The sequence below is a fragment of the Centroberyx gerrardi genome, chromosome 21 (assembly GCF_048128805.1).
Source record: "Centroberyx gerrardi isolate f3 chromosome 21, fCenGer3.hap1.cur.20231027, whole genome shotgun sequence".
NCBI classification, from domain to species: domain Eukaryota; kingdom Metazoa; phylum Chordata; class Actinopteri; order Beryciformes; family Berycidae; genus Centroberyx; species Centroberyx gerrardi.
This window is the reverse complement of record NC_136017.1, coordinates 18,401,716-18,426,023: the sequence shown is the minus strand read 5'-3', so window position 1 is coordinate 18,426,023 and position 24,308 is coordinate 18,401,716. Positions and strand designations below refer to the sequence as shown.

At 38.8% G+C, this 24,308-nt stretch overlaps 1 protein-coding gene across 1 annotated transcript in view; it reads left to right on the top strand.

Annotated features, from left to right (window-relative positions):
* The first annotated feature begins 824 nt into the window (after nt 1-824).
* The window catches only part of LOC139917344 (voltage-gated delayed rectifier potassium channel KCNH8-like), a 67,203-nt gene continuing 43,719 nt past the window's right edge, over nt 825-24,308 (top strand). The window contains exons 1-4 of the mRNA XM_078290981.1: nt 825-900; nt 17,275-17,508; nt 21,403-21,537; nt 22,782-22,927. Of these exons, the coding sequence (XP_078147107.1) occupies nt 825-900; nt 17,275-17,508; nt 21,403-21,537; nt 22,782-22,927 (591 nt within the window). The remainder of the gene's footprint in view (nt 901-17,274; nt 17,509-21,402; nt 21,538-22,781; nt 22,928-24,308) is intronic.

Genomic DNA, 24,308 nt, shown 5'->3' with positions numbered 1-24,308 from the left:
ATGCATCTATTTAACAGCTACAGTTTCGCTCCATAATTATTGCAGTGATTCTACTGAGTCCTGATTGTTGTCATTCCGTCCACCCGACTATTACATTATTCCTTTTCTTCCAGGAGTGACGCATTTTACAGTTTTAAGTGTGAAGCATGGCAGGCGGAGTGCTGGAGATGTTAAATTAATTAAAACGAAATCAGAAATGATAAAATATAAGCTAAATAACACTTAAATTTACCTGTTTTAAGGCTACAGTCATGAGAACATCAATGAGAACTCGCGTGTGTGCGCGCTCGCGCGCGCGTGACAAAGCCAAGGAAAGATGGAGAGAAAGAGAAATACAGAAAAAGAGAAAGAGGCAGAGAGAGAGAGAGACTTGGAGGAAGAAATACATTGACAGAAAAAACAGAGGGAGCGGCAGAGAGAAATTAGCAGATTAGTAGAGAGAAGAAAAAGACAGAGAGAGAGAGAGAGAGAGAGAGAGAGAGAGAGAGAGAGAGAGAGAGAGAGAGAGAGATAACATTGCATTACGTCCGTGCGTAAATGTGACCATCCTCGCTGTAGTCCCTCCATCTCTCCATCCCTCCATCCCTCCATCCATCCTCTCCCTCCAGCGGCTCCTCTCTCCTCCTCTCAGCCGGGATCACCTGCGCGGTGGTCGGCCAGCGGTCGGGACCGTGGAGCCCCGGGCTTCTCGGCTTGGCGCCCTCCTCCAGGGGTTAGGAGGTGCGCCGGGGACCTCCTCCAGGTTCCTGCCGGGCTTCGTGTCCGCCTCCTCCGAGAGCAATGCCTCGGAGCGCCGGGAGAGACGCGGCTCGACCCGCTCTCGGATGCCGGTGATGCGGGGTCTGATAGCCCCGCAGAACACCTTCCTGGACACCATCGCTACCCGTTTCGATGGGACCCGTAAGTGATTGTTTATACTCGCATTACCTACAGTTTAGTGTTGGATGTGGCGAACTGAACTCTCAAGCAAGTTGAAAAGGAAAACAATCTGTAGACCGGTTAGACCGATGTATGGGTTTGCTGATATTTACCGATAGCCAATTTATTAAAGATCAATTATCCGCCTTTGATATGATGGATATGATGCGGTTTGATTGACTCCATATTTACTGTAGAATTGATCAATACTACATTGGTTGTCTATGGGAAGTCCTTAACCTGATGGGTTATTGGTTTGGAGTCTTTCACTGCCACTCAGGTAGCACCAAATAGCCGCACAGAAACGCCTGAAAACGAGTCTCAGTCCTCTAACAAGAGAAGTGAGGTGCGGTTCGTTAGGAGTGAGAATGTAATCCGAACCACCTACAGAAAATTACCCCAAAACACAAGGATTTATGCATATAAGGAGACAGATGCTGATAGCCAACAGTCACCAAAGCTCTTCCAATGATTCCCAGAATCCCAGAATATACTGTAGCCTATCATTATCAACCATTGTGGTGGAGAAATTACAATAAATATTATACAGTTTAAACCAACATCAACCTTCCGCCTATTGAAAATATAATTCATTGGTTATTGAACAATGCACAATAAAATGAACCTAAAAAGTACCTAGAATATAAAATCAGTCAAAATGACAAATACATAGCTACAAAATAGGACTCCAAATCCAATCTAAGCCTACAGTGTTATGCATCCCACTAATTAAGACTGAGAAACATTGTTTCTTTTCCTGTCACACAACTATCAGATTCTTATCAAAACAGATTTGAAGAAAAAAGCACTTTCATTCTCTCTAAGTGAAACTCCTCTAATGAAACATATTGCCGCCTTGTCCAGAGAGATATATTCTATTCTATCTGACTAGAAAACAAGAATACCGGTATAAGGCTTTTCCTAACATGTCAAGCAGAGGACTCCCTTAAAGAGCTTATAAATGATGATACTATTATTGTGAAATCGGCATACAAGGGGGGTGAAATTGAATGAACAAAATGCATCCATGAAAAAGAAATCCTCTCTTTCTCTGCTGTTCATACCAATTAAGAACAAATGAAGAAATAACTGAATATGAGCATCAGTCCAGACACAGTCCAGTCTCATAGACAACCTGTATAGTATTGATCAATTCTACAAGAAATATGTATTCAATCAAACTGCATCACATCCATCATATCAGAGGTGGACCACATTGACTGGACCAGATCTGATTTTTAAGAAAAGGCCAATATCAGCCATATATCAGCAAACCAATATAGTGGTCAAACCCCTCTGGATAATAAGCAGTGTCAAACCCACCAGCCTCTGTTCACTGCACTGAACCCCTAACTGCTTCAGTGGTGCTGCTCAGTGGCCAGCAGTAGAAGACTGTGGTTGGTAACAGTTGACTTGAAATGGAGCTCATAAGGCATTATAAGGCATGATAAGCGCATTATAAGCACATTGTAAGTGAATAATAATTATTAGAATTAGAGCATGATTAAAGACCAGGTTAAAAACCTGGAATTTCTTCATCTGATGTTTATATTGTAAGTTAAGTTTATTTCTGCTTCTAATGTGCTTGAAATCTGCTTGTAATTCATCACAATAGACTTCAAGTGTTACCAAACGGTCTCTTTAAAGGAAAAATACCCCCTAAAAAACTTTAACACTGGATGAACTCATTCCCATTGATATCTGACTAAATGTAGACAACATTATGTCACAGCTGAAAAGGAGTTTGATAGCAGAAAATGTTTCAACGATCTAAATCATCAAAACGTAAACGTCAGGTTTTGGTGTCAGTCCCTCAGAATCAAAGAGCGAGGGCTTCTTTCTAGAGCCGCCATTTTGCACCGACGGTCAACATCATCCAGGGAGAAATCCATTGTAGACCAGAATGTAATGCAGCCACAGTTTCCATCATTGTGGATCTGTCATCAGTAGTGTGTGAAATGCAACACCCTCTTCAATGGCTTTTTTGTAATTTGAACAAGTGACGCCACAACATCGCTCTCTCTCCACTGACTTTTTCTTGACTGGAAAAACTCACATCGCTATCACTATCGCTCTCTCCACCTACAGCACAGAGAACCCCCTTCTCTGGGGGTTGTTGAAAGGCATTGTGGGAAATGTTGGAAATCACTAACTGAAGCATAGAAGGCAGGTTGAGGGAAAGTGAATACATCAAAAAAAGTAAATTACAACATTTCATCACAAAATAACTCCTGGAATGCATTGAACAGACAAATTGATTATATCTAAACAGTAGCCAAAGGGGGATTTTTCCTTTAAGGGTAAGCTGCTGTATCAGAGTGATACACTATTGCCCTGCAAAATATGGTTGTCTAGTTCTGATAGTCACATAACTAATAATTTTATATAGTTGTAGACCCATGTCACATATTTTGATATTCTGTTATATTTTGATATGTGCTGTTGTGAATGACAGTCATCAGCCATAGAGTTATAGGGCCATGTTGGTAGCCATATGGCCCAGCCGCTATCAGCATACGATATTTTGTGAAAAGTGGCTAAAATCTTCAAATTCAGTCGTGAAAAAGTACAAAAATTGAAATAGAAAGCAATATGTACAATGAGCCCACCTATAATGCAGATCATGTATCCATCTGATTGTGAACATCATATCACCTGTTTCCTCTGTATTCAGTTAACTTTAATCAAGTGGCTCACTTGATTTGTCTGTGGATCTCTTGATCGAATCAATCTGATCTTGTTCAAGTGTCAGAATCATCATCATTTTGACAAACATTAGATAACATATAATTGTGTTTTTATTGTGTTTTGTGTTGTATGTCAAGTTCTTGTTATTTTGTCTTCCAAGGACCACAATGGAAAAAAAATGTAACACTTTGTTGTGCTATCCTCTAGGATCAAATATACATGAATTGCTTTTTTTTAGATTACCATGTATTTTTCTTTTTATCAAAACAAATCAATCAACATGATGCAGGCAATAAAATACAGACAATGTAGCTCAAAGGACAACACAGTATCAACTTACTGTACATACAAAAAAAAAATAAAAAAAATAAAAATGGCAATGGATCAATGAAAAAAAGCCCTTTGCATCTCTTATAAGAGGCTAGCAACTGTTTTGCCCACTTGCGACTATCAGAGGTAATGTTGGACGATTGCTTGGGATCGCTTACGATTGCTTGGAGAGTTGACAAGGCTGCCGGGTCTCATTCCTGTCTCTTGTTGTCTAAAGCTATAGGCTTGTCTTTCTGGATGTAAAGGATCTAATGAATGCCAAAGAGATTTGAAGAGAGAGAGAGAGAGAGAGGGAGAGGAGAGAAGGCACACATTCTCAGAAATGCTTCCCAGCCCAATGAAATGAAGTCCCATCCACTCTCAAGTACTGATGTCACATGGGAAAACAAATTGATGGCTCAAAGCATTGACTTGGAAGTGTTTATGCGGTCAAACTCGTTTAAAGCGTCAAACTTTATGACTGAAGTTTCACTTTACTTTCACACACACACAGGAACTTTCATACACTCATGAACTTAGGCCATGATCAGACAGGAGTCTTTTTTCTCCTGCTCAAACACAAGCACATCTGTGAGTGTTGCAAGTTAACGAAGAAAGCAAGGGGTCAAGCGTTTGACAACAGCCTGTAAGCTGTCTAATTAGCGTTAGCTAGCTAACCTGAAGTAATGTTGAAAAGGGGATAATTGGGGATAATGTTTAAAATAAAAATAGGCAAGAGAAAGTTAGTCATTGCTGTGCTTGCTCTTGAAGAAGCGGATGAGGAGGCCATTCTGAAATGGAGGATGTGGGTAGATGATGTCCTAGTGAGAACAGAGTACTGAAAGTTCATGTATTCAGTGTAACAACAACATACATTTGTACAGCGATAAAGTAACCATGACATGTGATCTTCTCTGTCTGTTCTGCAAAGGATATATCTTTTACTATGTATCTGACCCTCATCGCTATGCCGGTATAACAGACCCTGTCAATCCAAATGTCATAGCACTCTGTGTGGTTGTATTATTCAAAGACTTATTGGGAAAATGGATGGAATAACAGATAAAGTGGAAACTTGACAGAAATGACTGGCCTTGGGAAAGAGTTCTGTTTATAGTTCAGAAGTGCACAAATGGCTGTCCTATACCAGCTTAGTGGAGCTCAGTACAGTTCTAGTTGAGACTGTGTTTTTGAGTCTAGTTTTGTGGTGTTTAGCATCTATCCTGTATCTGTCTGTCAGTCCCTGTCAGTGAGCTTCCACTTGCCACCGCTGTTCCTCTTTGCTGATGCAGTTTCTCTGGGTTTGGTATATGTCATTATGAGTTTCCAGACTGTTCTCCTTGACATATTAAATAATTTAACATTTCTGTGACCGATGCATCCGCAGATTGACTATTCCTCTGTGGATTTCTGTTGTTTGCCTCATGTTGCTGGGAAATCTAACATATAAAAGTAGTAATTGCCAGAGGCAGAGCTCTTTTAAAGACGACACATACTGCTAATTGCCATTCAACTTAATATGACTGGCCTGTGTAGCTGCCTTTGTAATTATAAATATAATGTTCCACATCTGCTTGATGCATATTTATGATCATGAGTTTTGATCTGACAGCTGACTTAACAAAAGAAACAATCACAGCCTACATTGATCTGTAAACCCACACCTGATCCATTAATATTCACGAGAACACTAGTCAATTAAGGGGATTCATTATAATATCATGCAGACCTAGCAGGCCTAGCTTGTCACCTCACCTCGTGTAGGCATCAAGTCAGAAATTTTGCCACTAGCCTTTTTGGGATGAGGCAGGGAGATTGATGCTTCTGTAATGAAAGCTGCTCTAGGCAAGATTTTAATGTAAAAATCCAGCTGTCCTCTCAGCCTAAATCGCAAAATGGGTCTGCAACAGAGAAGAGCGTCCCATCCCCACTAATTGAGACACTAGATTCACCTTGTTTGTCCAAATGAAATTTTGGTGTTACTATGGTCACTGGAGGGAAATCTTCTCCACACAGCAAGTGACTAATCCAAACTCTCCTAAACAGCAGTGAGCAAGCACTCCGTCCAGAGCGGCAAGCGCTGCTTTTTCACTTTCCCCACCCAGATTTATCCTGCCGGTCCGGAGATTGAACTGACGACCTTCCGGTCACAAGCTCGCTTCTCTAACCTTTAGGCCACCACTGCCCACTGCCCCTTAAATTCATATATGACTATAAAGGACTGCTGATACATTGCAATGAAAAAACATGATTTGGCAAACATGACATACATTGTTATGGTTTGATTCATTAGCATTACAACCCTAGTATCCTGTTTCAGTGCAGTCTGGTATGAGATTAGTTGGGATAGTGGAGGGTAAACCCACCTAAACTCAGTTTACCACCTTCTAAGCTGACATAAATCTTAATGATATGAAATTTAGAGTGTGAATCACTGTAAGTAGTATCAAATTGATGTAAGTTATATGAGAATTGGGTCTTTTAAGGGAAAAAAGCATTTGTTTGCTTGATGATCACTGACTGGAGGTCATATTTAACCCTCCTTTTTATTTTCTACTACATCAGTGGTTGGGATACATCTTCATGCTCAAGTGAGAAGCAGTCGTTCTAAAGCTTGAAGAGAGAGAGACAGAGCAAAAGAAAGTGGCTTTACAACAGTGAGCGAATGAGACAGAGGAGTGACTGATACGTCCATATTTTTGTGTTTTTGTCAGGAGAGTTCTGGCAGAGAGCCTCGAGGGCTGGAGTTTTGAAGCTGATCCAGAGTGAAAATGTGTTTTCGGTCAAGGGTTTAGGCAACGCATAGGGGAGCTGGTTCAACAAATAACCCTACACTCAGGAATCATCTATCTGTCGCTATCTATTTCTTTTTCTCTCTGTAGCTTTCTCTCTCATTTCTGTCATTTCAGGCTCTCCCTTTCAATTCAAATTAATTCAGTTCAAATCTGCTTTATTGGCATGAAAGGAAAGACACCTGTGTTGCCAAACCACTATAGTATCAACTGTGATGATATTATGATAATGAATGATAATGAACACAAACAGATGGTAATACTATTGATATAATAGTAGTACTAGTAGTAATTAATATTGTATTACATAATACTTTATTGGCTTGCAGCATGGTACCCCAAAATTGAATAGAATTGACCTTTTTGTTCAATTCTATTCAATTCTGCTTTATTGGCTTGATAGGACAGAAACCTATGCAGCCAAGCAATATAATATCAATTGAGGCTATATTATCAACATTAACAGATAACTAGTAGTAATTTAGCAAAAAATCTACAATATCAGTGTTATCAGCAATATATAGACATTATAATATTATAGTGAGTATTCAATAAAAATTCAATTCAATTGTTCTATTCATTTCATTCTTGTCTTTCTCTGCCTCTCTATGTATGCATGTGTGTGTGTATGTGTATGGCTCTCCGCCATGATCTTTTTCTCTCACACACAGACAGGCTTATACCCACACACACACACACACACACCTACACGCACACACACACACACACACACACACACACATACATATACACACTCACTAACGTTGTGAATGGTGGTGAATGTATTCTGCCGGGCTGTCGCTGTCACTGCTAGGGGGGTTACTAAGCCATCCAGGGACTGAGTCTTAGTGGTTTTGTAGCTCAACGTGGATGTCATTACACCTAACTAGTAGTTTGAATGTGACAGCCATGCCTTCTCTCTGGGGAATGTGCAAAATATGATTACGGCAAAGGAAAAGGAATATGGCATAGGGAAATAGTAGAGGGAAAATGCCGGAACATAGGGTGAACTGTTTCTCTGGATCTATATCACCTCCTGGGGATTTGATCCTGGTATAGGGTCGATTAGTATATAAGCACAGTACAGTATAAATCAACCCTCCACTTAGAAGCAGCATCGAAGTAGAAAATATCCATCACAGATTGCAAAGATGTTGCAAAGATGTGATTCAGGCCTAATCGCAGGCTCTTGCTGCAGAAATCCCTCTTATGTTTTAATGATATGAAACCTTAACCAGAATGGTGTAGCACTGTGCAGTTCAGAGGCATGCTGACAAGCTGCAGGCTGCGTCATACAAAACATACAGAGTTTTCACAATAGGTAGACTGTATATTAATATACTTATATTGACATATTTCTCCTATCATAAGCATTTTCCTGACTAAGTAACAACAGATTGAAACCCACTAGGCAAAGGGTAAGAGAGGAGGAAGCTAATATTATGAAGCCTAGTGCTTTTAACTGAAACAAGTACAGATCCTGTAAAGACCCACGGTGCGTGTTCAATTCAATTCAATGCACTGAAGCATTGCGGCACGGTTATCGGTTAAATAATTCCACTAACGTCACTTAAATACCACAGGTAATAATGTTACCTAATGTTAAAGTTTTCAGGGCAATGGAAGACGTGGATGGATGTAAATTAACGGCAGAGAGTGGGACTCAGTGTGGGAGCAATGCTCGGCTAGTGCGACACGTTTATTGGTTAACTTACCCATTCCACATTTATTGGTTACATTACCTATTCCACCAACGTCACATACCACAGGTAATAACGTTACCTACCGTTAAAATCTGCAGGACAGCAGAAGATGTGGATGTCTGTAAATTGACGGCAAAGAGTGTGGCTCTGTGTGAGCTCCAATATGGCATTATCAGTATGGGACTGAATGTGGCATTTAGCCCATAGGCGAGAGGCCATCTTTAGTCAAAGACGCCCTCTAGAGGCCATCTCACAAAGTTATTTGACTGACTGACTGAATGCATGACCTGAATTTGCCTCCTGATGTACTCGGCTGCACCGTGGGAAAAAAAGGATTCTAGCCACTTTAACTTATCTAGGTTAGCTAGCTTTGCTTCAAACGGCCAAAACCAAGGGTGAATTTTAAAGCCAATAAGGAAGTGGCGGCAGGTGGCGATTCCTCTAATGTCTGCTAGATGCTGGCTCCAAAAAGACTCCAAACCCGACACAACTTCATTCAAGTCAATGGGACCACAACCCAACTTCTCATTCAAAATATAAAGTCAATACATTTTTACGACAAGAGGTTGGTCTCTGTAGCTAATTTGACTTCTTTTAATGTGTGTCCTTATGGTGATTTTCAAAATAATTGTGTCATTAACGGGATACAACGGTTATAAAACAGGGTTGTTTTCCTAGTGATTGACAGGTTGTCTGTCCAGTAACCGACAGATTATGGACCAATAGTAGTTTGGCGCTGTGGACGACCCTCAGCTTCGCTCTAGCTCAGGGGTCTCAAACTCAATTTACCTGGGGGCCGCTGGAGGCAGAGTCTGGGTGAGGCTGGGCCGCATCAGGTATTCCACAAGAAAAGCTTTGTTAAAAAAATTCCAATCTTCTCAAATGTCTTTATTTTTTAACACAAAATAAGATTTAAACGTCTTTATTAACAGTTCTTTAACCTCAATGGGTTCTTCTGAATATGAATTGTCCTGAACATGAATGGAACATTGAAGAACATGAACTGTCACTGTTGTGTTTAGCCGACGCACGGAGAACGTCTCGATGCACGGAGAACGTCATTTCCGCTTCTTTTTCCTGTGACAGCAGCACGGCGGTCGGCGGATAATAGCCCGGTAGCAGTCTCCTTTGTTTTTGCGCTCGATGTTCATGTCTTTCATGATGACATGAACACCATGGCATTTGTAGATGGTAGAAAGTACCGGGATAGCGAGCGCAAAAAGGCGACTGCTCCCGGAGTGTTATCCGCCGTGCTGTTGTTACAGGAAAAAGAAGCGGAAATGACACCGTGCTGTTGTTGTTGTTGTTGTAAACGTAGTCATAGAAACAAAAAAAACAAATGACATCATATAGAAATATATGTAGTGTTCATCGTGTGAGGCAATGCAAATAGCGCGATGCAAATAAAAAATAATGACCCACAAATAACGGTGCGACCCTATAATTGGTCCGGGTTACCGGGGACTGTTATCGCCGACGGACAGGTGTCGCTATGTGACTGCAGACTACATTAGGCTACATTGAGTTCCTTACTTTTCTTTTATCCCGCCGCGTACGCATCACTTTGATTTATTTTGTCAGAGAGAGACATATATACGTATAATGTCCCGCTGGGCAGCAACTTAAAAAACTTTTTTTTGGAAGTGTTGTGAACGCAGCGCGCTGGGACGAATGTCCGCGTGTGCCCAATAGAAACGAGGCAGCCAGCCAGGCATGGAAGAAAACTCTCCATGGCAACGCTGCTGTAACTTTCACTCATTGAGAAATGTTTCTCTGCTTGCATCAAGCCCGGTCGATGTCCCACCCCCGAGAGCCATATACCCCACCGTGATTGGTAGGTTCGTTCAGCTCCGCACACAATACTGTAAAGTGCCATCCATATAAAACTCGCGGGCCGCACTAACATTAAACTTTCATATTAAGGTGGGGGCCACAAAATATCGTCTCGCGGGCCGCAATTGGCCCGCGGGCCGCGAGCTTGAGACCCATGCTCTAGCTGCACTGGCTCCAAAAAATGTCAACATGGCGGCGATCGTAAACCCAATCTTTTGGCTTCAAAACAGCCCTTCATAAACCTATGAGTGACGTCACACTCACTACGTCCATCTTTTCTTACAGTCTATGATTAGCTTAGATGACTTTCCAAGTTCAAAGTAGCCATACTAGCCAACAGCTATCTAGGCAAGCTAGTTAGTTAACCTGCTGACCTTCCGAGCTTAACCCAGCCATACTAGCCGACAGCTATCTAGGTAAGCTATTTAGTTAGCCGGCTTACCTTCCAATATCATGAATGTCATGGTCATGAATCAATGACAAAAATAAGTCATTGCCGTTTATATTTTGTACTTTGACTAGAGTTCCTTCTTTTCCATTCATGTTTGACAGTTGGCTAGCTTGCGCTCTGAAAAACTGCGGTTCCTATTGAGGTTTAACTCAACCAATGAGATTATCTCTGCAGCCAGATCAGCTCTGTCTTCGAACTAAAAGTCCAATATGCGAATGTGGGCATATATGAACAAAGAGATTCCTGTCTAGCTTAAATGAAAATATGTTTCACTATAAGTACAACCTATGTCTCAGGACTACCAATTGTAAAATTGAAATATTAATATATTAATTTTGTTTGTCAGTGACAGTATTATTGTGATTCATAGCTGGTTGTACAGTGGTAGACAGCTTCAGAGGAAATGTGTAACCTCCCATGAGACTCAATCAATTTCCACTGAATGACATGATGTAATACTCACCGGCGTAGAGCTTCTCTCTGAGGATTGACAAGAGCATTTACACAGCACATGCTTTATTATTACTGTATGAATTATTAAATTTCATTGTCCCCAGTTCATCTTCATGCAATTGCTCTCTTTCTCTATGTCTCTGCCCATCCATTTCTCTCTCTCTCTCTCATTCAATCATTTGCGCGCCTGCTCTCTCCTCCTATATTGCTCACATTCTTCAAAGTGAGCACTCCAGTCTCCCAGATTTCATTTATGTATGGACTTTAATTATCTTGGTGGAATGAATGGCTTGGCTGTGGGAGTCGCCTATCATACCTAACTGAGTTATGTTATGAAATATTCAAGATTGTCCTTCTAACTCAGCCTGTCAAAGCATTTGTCAAAGCTCCTGCTTATATCACAGCCTGGATATTTGCATATATATCCATTACCTCATATGAATGTTTTTTCTTGCTTTTGGGCTTAAAGTTAATCATTTATAGTTCATTTGACCATCTTAATTTTTAGCATATTCACACTTTGTTTTGGGATTCACACTTTGTTTGGGAAGAGCTTGGCTTGGATCAGTTGAGACTGTTAGTAATTCTATTTTTAGCATTTTTATCGTTCTTATATTGTTTTTTTTTGCTTATTTTATGCTTTTACTTCTATTTTCTATTTTTCTTTTTCCCCCTGCTCTGTTATTTTACTTTTGCTGCTGCAATGACCAATTTCCCCATGGGGAATCAATAAAATTTCACCTTATCTTGTAGATGGGAAATCTATCAATCTTTACCCATTATAAAACAAAATATATATGTCTGTTTGACTCCAGTCTTAACAGATCTTACCAATATAAATGAACCAAACACAGCCTCAAACTAGGGTTCAACTGATATGGGTTTTTGAAGGCTGATACCGATATTTTGTGCTGATATAATATCATTGAAATTGTCATTTTGTTCATTTACACCATCTCCATTAAAACCCAGACTAATGAAATTATATTTGGTGGGTTAGCAGCTCCTTAAGGCAGTCAGAGTGACTCACTGCACCTATTCAATAGTATAGCCTACAATATATAATGGGATACCTTAGGTATTTAAATTAAGAATTACAAACAAAAAGAAAATAGAACAATTAAATGAAAACATAAAAGTTAATCAAATGTCATTGCAGGCTTTCCAAAATGTTTTTATGTAGCTGTGATCAGGGAGGAACTATCAGTAGTAGACGACATGATGAGACGATATTCGATATTTAATAAAAGGCCAATTTCAGCCAAATTGATATATAACACAATATACACAGAGCACCATGCTGCAATTATGTACTGGGCCTTTAATGGCTGCAGTTTTCACATTTCCAGTCATATTCATGGTGCATGCTTTAGTCTGAACCACAGGGTCATCACCTACTACTCCAAGGTCTCATGTTAATTCAGAGAAAACATAATTAAAATTTTATGCATGGCTCTTTCTGAAACCACTGTTTTTTTCACAGTCCTTCATTCTCAGTCCATGTCCCAGAAAAGCTTACGAGTAATTCTGCTCACTTTGAAGAGCTCTCTTCAGGGACAATTTAACATGCCTGCTGCTTTTCAATGAACGTCATATCGTCTCCCTTTCTTCATCTCCCACTATTGTTCTCCCTAAATTATCCTCTCTTTTTCTTTCTTTTTCCCCCCACCTCTCTCTTTCTCTTGTCTGTCGCCAGCATTCACTTTCAACAACCACCTTATCCATAGGGCTCAGATGTGCCAGCTCCCTTTAGATTCCGATAGTAGTTCCTCTATGCTCATAGCCTCTGGCAATAATTAACACTGGCCACAAGCATTTTACTGTGCAGCATATGAAACCAGAGAAACAGTTACATATATTAACATAGTGTCCATTATACACTACGTTTTACATACATTATGTAGCGATACCAGGGAGACATTTGCAGAAAGCCCACAACCTTTCTGTTGCTTTCTTGAATCAACACCAAATGGCCTATCACAACAAGTGGCCATAAAGGTGTCGAATGGACACAGTCCATGGCTCAAGGAGTTGAGTCTATGCCAGCCAGAGATGTCTCCACAGGACAGCTCAGGAAATTAACGACAGGATACCAACCCGGCGAAGAGCTTTGAAAATCACACATTCCACAATTAACGACCTTTATCTTTCAGCCATCAGGAGGAGAAGGACTCAAGAACTCAGGAATACTAATGAACTATACACTCACACATCCATACTTCTCACACATCTGAATATAGGGAATCACCCTCCTTTCTTCATTTGGAGTACCAGACTGTTCTGGTTAATCAGAAGGGACAGTCACCATTGGGTGAGAACGGGAATACACACCGTGTCAATACGAAGGAACCAAAGACTGCTGTTGACACTTTCCAGAGTCTCATCACTACCCCCTCTCTAAATCAGGACAGTCATAAATCTCTTCCCTTTTCACATTCCTTTAAAACCTACTTTCAACTATATTTTCTCAATGTCTTTAATGGATCTATTTTGTAGTTTGAAGTATACTAGATGTGTTAACTACAGGCCCATATATATGTTGAAGATGTTCAATAGCTAAAGTTACACGCATAGACCATGATATGTTAAATGATTGAATTGTTTCAGATATTCATCCAGAGACACTCTCCTATTTCCGTGGTCCTACACTGCCACCTTGTGGTCATTTATAGCAACGACATGTCAGTATAAAATGTCAGTACGTCCAAATGTCTTAAATGATTAAATTGTTTTTATCATATTGATCACGCAGTTGGAGACACGAGTCACATATACGAGTTAACTTGATGAAGACTTTATAGCCACAGATTGTACCAGGAAGGTTTATTTGATGTCCTTATATTGATGTGCTAGCTATATAAGTTTGAATGTAAGTTGACAGGTTTTTATTATTTCGATCAATTGACAACAGTAATTGGTGGAGATGTAAAATACCGACATATTATTTTAAAAGGAATCTTTATTAAGATCACTTAGTAATAGATCACAAAATAAAATAGACTAGAGGAATGATTCCTCTTGCATTCCTTTCCCCCCTCCCTCTCGGTTCGGGGTGAAATCTTCTCAAACAAAGAAATTAATTAGTAAACAGAAAAAGAGCGCGAAGTGTGATTTGTATGGCAAACCACGCCTGAGAATTCAAAGAGCTATAAAATGTTCTTATCTGGGTTTTCAGACAGTTCAACATTCCGCCCTCGCCAACAAACCTGCTGAAGCCAAGACCAAGAATTTAGCTACAATTCGAGCTTAGCTGAAACTTAGAGTTTGAACCTGGAGTTAGAGACGTCTTCTCCAGATGAACTTAAGAATCGCGTACAAGAAGTTTGAACCTTGCGTCTAATAGTTAAGAAGTTATCAACGCTCGGCCAAGCGAAGATCATTTTCGAAGCTATTTAGAAACGAGATCATTTAGTTTTTATAACAGTTAGAAGAGCTAGAAACGTCAACTCTTCCAAGACCAGCAGTCAAACACCGGTTCAACATCGCCGCAGTGTTCCACATCCAGAGAGGCCTGTTGTCTACAGCTGTGAAAAGCCGGTAGCGCTGCTTGCCTCGACGTGACGATAATACATCAGAGACCAGCTGTTCCACCAGCGTCTGCCGTTGCCAGGTAACCGGCCACGCCGAGTCCATCTCTCCGAGCTCAGCGGGACCAGACAACCCGACCCGGCAGGACTTCCCAACTGAACAAAGTAGGCTCTGATTATCCACGTCTTTACTGCTGAGAGTTGATGCAACAGCTTAGATTCAAATTACTTAAATAGATCAGGAAAAGTTAGGCTTTTATAGTTTAGTTGCCCCATAGCCTTCTGCCTCGTTTCTCTGGTTGATTGATCCATACATACCTCCATTTACTGCTGCCAATTCTTATTCCCATATTTCATTATCATTTCCCTTTCATTCTTAATTTGTTTCATTGCATTCCATGTCCGTTTTTAGTCTATAGTTTCCGTGCTTCATTCTGGTGATCAATATACGTGCCTTATATTGCTTATCTCATTGAATTTGTTATGCTTGTATAGTTAAATAAATATTCCCATTTATTACAGAGAAGTTGTTATGTGTTTCCTTACTTGCAGAGTAGAGTAATCCCTGTATTGAAAAGATTTCACGATCTTTAGACTGATGACTGATTAGTATAAGTAAAGGTCCTTCATCTACGAAGGTGGTGCCCCTTACTAGTGTAAATTGATATCTTTATCAAAGTTTCATATTTTCATACCTTTACTAAATTCTAGATTTGATCATTTCGACTCTACACGCTACAATTACATAGGAGCTATTGGTTATCGGGGGTTCAGCCTTTTTGTTACAGGGTTCAACTGATATGGATTTTTAAGACTGATTCAAATACCAAAATTTCACACATCTCATTGGGGTTCAACTGATATCAGTTTTTGAAGGCTGATACTGTTATTTTGTGGATTGACGCTGCTGACAGCTGTTATTTTGAGCCAATAATCATTATCTTTAAATTTGACCAAAAAAAAAAAGATAAATAAAAAAATGCCAAAAAAATCCAAGTATTCAGCATTTCCCCCAGAATTGTATTCTTGTCAGGGTGGAAAAGCCTCTGAAACAGCATTTTAACCATCATGGGACACTAAAACTCTTCATTGAAAGCATACTAATGACATTTTTTTAGGTGAGTTAGCAGCTTCTTATGGCAGGGTGATGCAGGTTTCATTGCAGGTTGAGGTCCAGACTGACACCACTGAAGCTGTTGACTAAAAAAAGGTGGAACCTCATATCAGCAGTAGGAAACATTGATGGGGTGATATCCGATATTAATAAAAGACCAATATTGGCCCAATATATTGGCGAACTTGTATTACTGGCTATATTATAAATATATTGGTATAACCTTAACCATATCAACTGTCATCAATTACAGCACTCCAGTCTAAGTTGAGTCCCAAGTCCTTGTTCAAGTCTGAGTCACCAAGGTCATGTCTGAGTCAAGTCTCAAATCCTCAGTACTCGAGTCCAAGTCTGAGTCCAAGTAACCAGTTTCAATTCAATAGTCCATGCCAGATCAAATTAAAAAGAGCACAAACAAATTCACATATGTCCCATTAAAAGCTAGCTGTTTGGCTGGTGACTCACTAAGTTGTGGATTTCAATCATTTCATCAAAATAAAAGCCTTTGACGGATTGAGACACATTTTCATGGCCTAAGTCACTCATGTAAACCTATATTGTTAACCAACCAGATAATGAGGTACAAATTTAGGGTAACACTGAAAAGACGTGTAGTCAATGTCTAAGGTGACCGAGTCCCAAATTCAAGTCCTCAGTCATAAAAATTGGGACTCAAGTACTACAATGCTGCCGTTAACATATATGCAACTTTTTTACAATCTTTGATAACCAGTGGCACAGTAAAATAATTATCACAAGCGGCTATGAGCATTGAGAAACTCCTTCTGGAACCTAAGGCAGGCACGTCTAAGCCGTATTATTTGTTCTCCCCTCTACCCTTTCCTATTTCACCCACCCCTTTTTCATCCTGCATTTGAGATTCATTGTATTCTTTGTGTATGTTTTTTTGTATTGGTGTGTGATGTATGTTTTTGCCACCAAGATATTAACTATAACAAGATACTGTAGCTCCATGAAACAAAATTCAGAATGAAGGAGGCCATGACCTAGAAAGGCTTAGGTCATTGGTTTTCAAATATTTTCATGTCATGGACCCAAATAGATCAGAACATGGACCACCATTTTATGGTGGTCCTTGTAAGATTTAGTCCCAGATTTCAGTTGTTGTTGATTTAGTATTGAATTGTTTACACTCTTTGTGGTGACAGTGAAACCGAGGATTAGAATAGTCATTCTCTAATTTGGATAATTTCAAGTGAAATTAAACTATTCTTCATTTTGCTGAGGACCCCTTGAACCCCCCTCAATGACCCCTGCAGGTCCCTGTGCCCCATTTTGATAACCACTGGCTTAGGTGATAGTGATGCAGGCTGTTGCGGTCTTCTGACTGCTTAGCCTCTTTCTTATCCATACTTTATCCCTACTCCGTTTTCCCCTCTTTCACTCACCTCAAATTCCTCTCCTGTTTCTTGCCCCGATTTCCCCCGGCTCCCTCTCCACCTACACCTCTGTCTCCTCCTACCAGACAGTAACTTTGTCCTGGGAAACGCCCAGGTCAAGTCCCTCTATCCCATCGTCTACTGCTCCGATGGTTTCTGCGAACTGACCGGCTTCGCCCGCGGTGAACTGATGCAGAAGAGCTGCATGTGTCACTTCCTGTATGGCGCCGAGACCAGCGACCGCCTCACCTCGCAGATGCAGAAGGCTCTGGATGAACGCCGGGAGTTCAAGACTGAGATCATTCTGTACAAGAAGAGTGGTAATATTGGTTGGCTAGAGGGTGGGGACTTTGGCTGGTTGGCTAGTAGTTTATTTGTGAGAAACTGGTTGGTTAGGTGGGTAGGAAGAAAGATGGTTGACTGGCTGGTTGTAGGGTTCAGCCGATATAGGTTTTAAAGAGTAACTACACCTAACCCAAATCTGTGGTGAAGCCTGACACCTAATGGTGACCATGTCTTTGGTGTCATGTCTTTGGTGCCATGTGATGGTGGTGACATCAGATTTGGGTTTGGGGTTCAGTTACTCAAACACAGGACTACTTTTCAGGTTGGACTGACATCTACTGGTTAAAATCATGCTATTCTGCTATTGGCTGATTTTGGTTACCTGTGATATAGGTTACCTGTTTTGTCATGGTTCGTCATGGATCAAGCAGCCAACCAACCTAGATCAGCCAATAGTAGATTGCAATTGCAATAGCATGCCTTTAATATGGTGGCCCTGAGGGTCAAAACACAACGACATTTAACAAAACACAACAACATTTCATAAAACACAACGACATTTAACAAAACACAACAGCATTTCATAAAACACAATGACATTTAACAAAACACAACAACATTTCACAAAACACAACCACATTTCACAAAACACAACAACGTTTCACAAAACACGACATTTCACAAAACAAATGAACATTTCACAAAACACAACAACATTTCACAAAAGAATTTAACATTTCAAAAAACAAATTAACATTTCACAAAACACAACATTTCACAAAACACATCAACATTTCACAAAACACAACAACATTTCACAAAACAAATTAACATTTCACAAAACAAATTAACATTTCACAAAACACAACAACATTTCACAAAACACAACAACATTTCACAAAACAAATTAACATTTCACAAAACAAATTAACATTTCACAAAACACAACAACATTTCACAAAACAAATTAACATTTCACAAAACACAACATTTCACAAAACAAATTAACATTTAACAAAACACAACAACATTTCACAAAACACAACGTTTCACAAAACACGACATTTCACAAAACAAATGAACATTTCACAAAACACAACAACATTTCACAAAAGAATTTAACATTTCAAAAAACAAATTAACATTTCACAAAACACAACAACATTTCACAAAACAAATTAACATTTCACAAAACAAATTAACATTTCACAAAACACAACAACATTTCACAAAACAAATTAACATTTCACAAAACACAACAACATTTCACAAAACACAACATTTCACAAAACACAACGGCAAAAGAGAAAACAATTAAACATTTCACAGAAAACGGAAAAGGTAGGTCCTTTCTTTATTGTTACTGATTGGATATGTTCGTTGTCACTCAAGGTAACAGGAAGTGAGACCAGAGCAATGGCTCTGAGAGATGCGTTCCGCTGGTTCAAATTAACAGAAAATAACGCTTCCGGCGTTTAGCCTTCAAAATAAAAGCGTGGTATTTTAAACATGTATAAATACTGTTTTAAACCAATTACTTTGTATTTAATCATCAAATTCAATAAGTGAACACCCATATTAATGTTTGATGTCAAAATAATAATGAAAAATGCCATATTATGTGCCATTGTTAACTATAAATGCTGCATGTATTACACTTTTTGATATTTCTGACTGGACACTATACAGTTTAGAGTAACTGCACAAGTTCTATGTCAAAACACTCCTGCAGATGTGTACTTTCACTACACACCAACATTTAGGAATTTAGAATAAAGTGGACACTGTACAGTTTACCTTACATTGTAACTGCACAAGTTCTATGTCAAAACACTCTAACAGACCGGTACTTTCTCTACACACTATCATTTAGGTCCAAGCTGTTTTAGAAAAGTCATGACAGGCCCTCAAAGTCAGCCATACTGTAAAACTGTGACATTTTCTGACTAAGTTGGACACTGTACAGTTTATCTTTCATTGTAACTGCACAAGTTCTATGTCAAAACACTCCTGTAGACCTGTACTTTCACTACACACTATCATTTAGGTCCAAGCTGTGTATTTATTATTTATGTATTTATATCTAATTTGTCCCATTTCTTTTTTTCAGTCACACCTGCCTTGAAACCAGTAAAATTGAAAACTGTAAAAAAAAGATTTTACAGTGTGAAAAAGACTTGACTTGAGACTATTGTGTGTGTTTCAAATGTGTGTCTTAGATACTTTTTTCTACAAATGTCACAGTGTTAGAGTATGGCTGACTTTGAGGGCCTGTCATGACTTTTCTTAAACCATTTGGGCCTAAATATTAGTGTGTGTGAAAGTTCAGGTCTGCAGGAGTCTTTTGACATAGAACTTGTGCAGTTACACTAAAAGGTAAACTGTACAGTGTCCAATTTAGTCAAAAATGTCAGAAAGTGTAATATATGCAGCGTTTACAGTTAAAAATGGCACATATTATAGCATTTTTCATTATTATTTTGACATCAAACATTAATATGGGTGTTCACTTATTGAATTTGATGATTAAATACAAAGTAATTGGTTTAAAACAGTATTTATACATGTTTAAAATACCACGCTTTTATTTTGAAGGCTAAACGCCGGAAGCGTTTTTTTCTGTTAATTTGAACCAGCGGAACGCATCTCTCAGAGCCATTGCTCTGGTCCCACTTCCTGTTACCTTGAGTGACAACGAACACATCCAATCAGTAACAATAAAGAAAGGACCTACCTTTTCCATTTTCTGTGAAATGTTGAATTGTTTTCTCTTTTGCCGTTGTGTTTTGTGAAATGTTGTTGTGTTATGTGAAATGTTGTTGTGTTTTGTGAAATGTTAATTTGTTTTGTGAAATGTTAATTTGTTTTGTGAAATGTTGTTGTGTTTTGTGAAATGTTGTTGTGTTTTGTGAAATGTTAATTTATTTTGTGAAATGTTAATTTGTTTTGTGAAATGTTAATTTGTTTTGTGAAATGTTGTTGTGTTTTGTGAAATGTTAATTTGTTTTGTGAAATGTTGTGTTTTGTGAAATGTTAATTTGTTTTGTAAAATGTTGTATTTTGTGAAATGTTAATTTGTTTTGTGAAATGTTAATTTGTTTTTTGAAATGTTGTTGTGTTTTGTGAAATGTTAATTTGTTTTGTGAAATGTTAATTTGTTTTGTGAAATGTTAATTTGTTTTTTGAAATGTTGTGTTTTGTGAAATGTTGTTTTTTCTGAAATGTCGTGTTTTGTGAAACGTTGTGTTTTGTGAAATGTCGTTGTGTTTTGTGAAACGTTGTTGTGTTTTGTGAAATGTCGTTGTGTTTTGTGAAATGTTGTTGTGTTTTGTTAAATGTAGTTGTGTTTTGTGAAATGTTGTGTTTTGACCCTCAGGGCCACCGTACTTTGACGAGTAGATGGCAGTCTAATCTGAAAAATAGTCTCTGTGTTCACTTTCCCTTCCATTTAATATATTTTACAGAATTGTATGGGTGGAAAAGCCTCTGAAATGGCATTTAGACCATGACACACAAAACTTTGGAATCCAGTGTAACAATAATAGTCATAATAATCATAAGAAGAAGAAGAAGAAGAAAAAGAAGACAGACAACCAGTGTAGTATTGATCAATGGTACAATAAATATGTAATCAATCAAACTGTATCATGTCTGAGTGATATAATATCTATGTGACACTGAGTGGATCAGATATGATATTTAATAAAAGGCCAACAACGGTCTGATATTTTTGGCCGTGAAAATGGTCACATTTAAATATACTGAATATTGGCATGAAATATTGGCTATCGGCAGCTTCAATCAAAACATATTCGTATTGGCTTTTGAAAACCGATAGTGGTCGAACGCTTCATACATCTTGGGAGCATTTGTGCATTGGAGGGTAATTTCTCTGTTCAGGTTTATTGAGATCACTGTGTCTTGGACAGGCTCCCAGTTCTGGTGTCTGCTGGACATCGTGCCCATAAAGAATGAGAAGAGCGAGGTGGTTCTGTTCCTGGTCTCTCATAAGGACATCACAGAGAATAAGAAGGACCTGGACCATGGCAATGACTCCGAGACTGGTGAGAGATAGAAAGAAGAGCAAGAGCAAGAGGCAGACATACAGAGATGGAGAGAGAGCATGGAAGAGAGCATGAAATAATCTGAATTTGAATAACAGAAATAAAGTTGTGTTTATATATTTGAGAGACAACAAAAAATGAGTGTCCTATTCTGCACAGGACATTTATTAGATTTTGCAAAAATACCAGCTCAGGTCAATTATTTGGAAAATTCCTCTTATTTGGTACTTGGGAATATATAAAAATACACTGTCAGGTATTTCATTGTCAGGTATTTCATTGCAGAGTCACACAGATGTTCTAATACTAAAACAAAGAGAAATGAATGAAAAATATTCATTCATTGAAAGTATACCAAAAATTTGAAATAAATTCCGTATGGATACTGTAAGTGAAAAAAATAATCAAGATACTGTATATGCAAATTAGAATCTGAAAATATGAAAAATGTACAACTTATATACATTATGTGCAAACGTGATGTGTTTTCATTAACAAGTCGACAGAAGGACATACATATGTACATAAAGTGTCTAGACATGTAACAATAATAACAGTAATAGTAATAATAATACATATTAATCATACAGGCTTTTTCAAGATACTCAAAGACACTTCAGAAAATAAGTTTAGAATAACGCCTTGGTCATAAGGCATTATACAGCCATCATAAGCTCATAACAAGCACATCAGAAAATGTCATAATATGATATATCATAATGCATTATGAACATGGTATGACACAGTTATGAGGCTGTTATAAGCCACCTGACTTTGAATAATGTCTTGACCTCATGAATTACTTATAAGACTTTATGAATTCCAGAGCTCATAACATAATTGATGTGTCATGATTCATATGAGCAGAGTCTCCAGGGGTAACAACCTCATAACACTGTCATACTACATGATTATGATCAGATTATAATGTGTTTATGATGTCTGTATAAATCTTTATGACCATCACTTTTTTAGTATTACCAATAAGCAGCAACAGCATAAAAACAAAAGCAAAAGCAAAAAGAAAATAAAAAGCACCACAGACCTAGTGTCTTTTTTTTGTCGTTAGATATGACTTTGTATGGAATTACATAACTGTCTAGGGAGGTAACAGTGCTCCTAATTTTGCTGCCCCCACCCCCCCCCCTCCCCCCCCAGAATCCTGGACCCCAGTTGATTTACGTGATGACCATTTATGCCACACCTCTTCCCACATCTCTCCTGTCATCTGTCCCTGGTTCTAGATGGGGAAACAGGTCTGGAGGTTCGTCGGATCAACCGCCCGCCGAGCTTTTCGACGGAGCGTCGCCGAAGCCGGGCCGTCCTCTACCAGCTGTCCGGACACCTCCAGAAACAGGACAAGACCAAGAGCAAGCTGAAGATCAACAACGTGAGATAACTTCTGTCCGAATTAACGTTTGACTGATGCGTTTTTGAGACATGATACTGATTTTGGATTGAAGCTGCTGATAGCTGATAACTGAATTTGACCATTTTCAGGTCAAACAAATTCCATAAAAGTATAAGGATTCAGTGTTTTCCCCCAGAGTTTTATTTTCTTCAGGGTGGAAAAGCCTCTGAAACAGCATTTAGACCATCATGGGACACTAAAACTCTCCAAACCCAGACTGATGAAATTATTTTAGCATTAGCAACTCTTTAAGGCAGAGTGACCCACCACACCTATTCAATGGTAGGGGAACTCTGGGATACATTGCCTTTAAATGAAGAATTAGTTTACAAAAAACATTACAGAAAAAAGAAATGAATAAATAAAAAAATTTAATTACTCCAGTCTTAACCAGGATCATCATTTCCCCATCATCAACCTCATCATTGTAATATCTTCCTTGTCTTGTCATCATCTTCACTGATGTCACCAACATCATCATCGTCATCATCACTGTCATCATCAGCATCAGCATCAGCATCATCACAATCACAACCATGACAGTATTTTGGCAGTATAAGGAAAGACGCTCAGGAAAAGATTCACTAAAGGTTTGTGCAGGGACGAGAGTGCTACTGTATATCACCAAAATGATCAAATCAGAAAGCCATGGGTGCGCAATGACTGGAAAGCTTAATAGTGTTGGTTCGACAAATACAACCGCTTTGTGCCTGTCATGGTCATGCACATGCAAATGTAATATAAATCTCATCATTTTGCCCACCTAATATTTATTTGTAAGCAAGGTTTTGAAAGGTGCCATCAAGACTTGGTACAGGTCTTGGTACAACCTTTCAGAATGGCTGCTGTCAATGCTGTAAGACTCAGCACATTTTTTCATCCAAGAAAGTCAGATCATAGAATGCTCCAGTTATAAAGGAGCTTTATGATACGAAATGTGCCAGTGCTGGTGGATTAGTCTTACAGCAGAAGCAATTTGCCCTTGCAGTTGCTGATGAAAGGGCAATTTTGTTGCGCAGTGCTCTTTTTGAGGGCTTGTTTGCGCCACAACTTGATTTGTATTAATTTTAACTTTAAACTACATGATCTGCTCAACACACAGGGACCTTGACAATAGAGAAGATGTATTATTAGGCATAGTATAAAGTTAATTATTGTCACATACTGTATACTCATGTCATTACTTTGTCCATACAAAATATGAATGAATGTAGAGTATCACTCTGTCTTTAAAATCCAGATATTTTTTGTAAAAGAAGAATTAGTATATGGACTAGGATTTGACTGATAAAGATTTTAAGAGGCCAATACCAATATTTTTGGAATGAAGCCACCGATAGCCAATATTTTGTGCTAATAT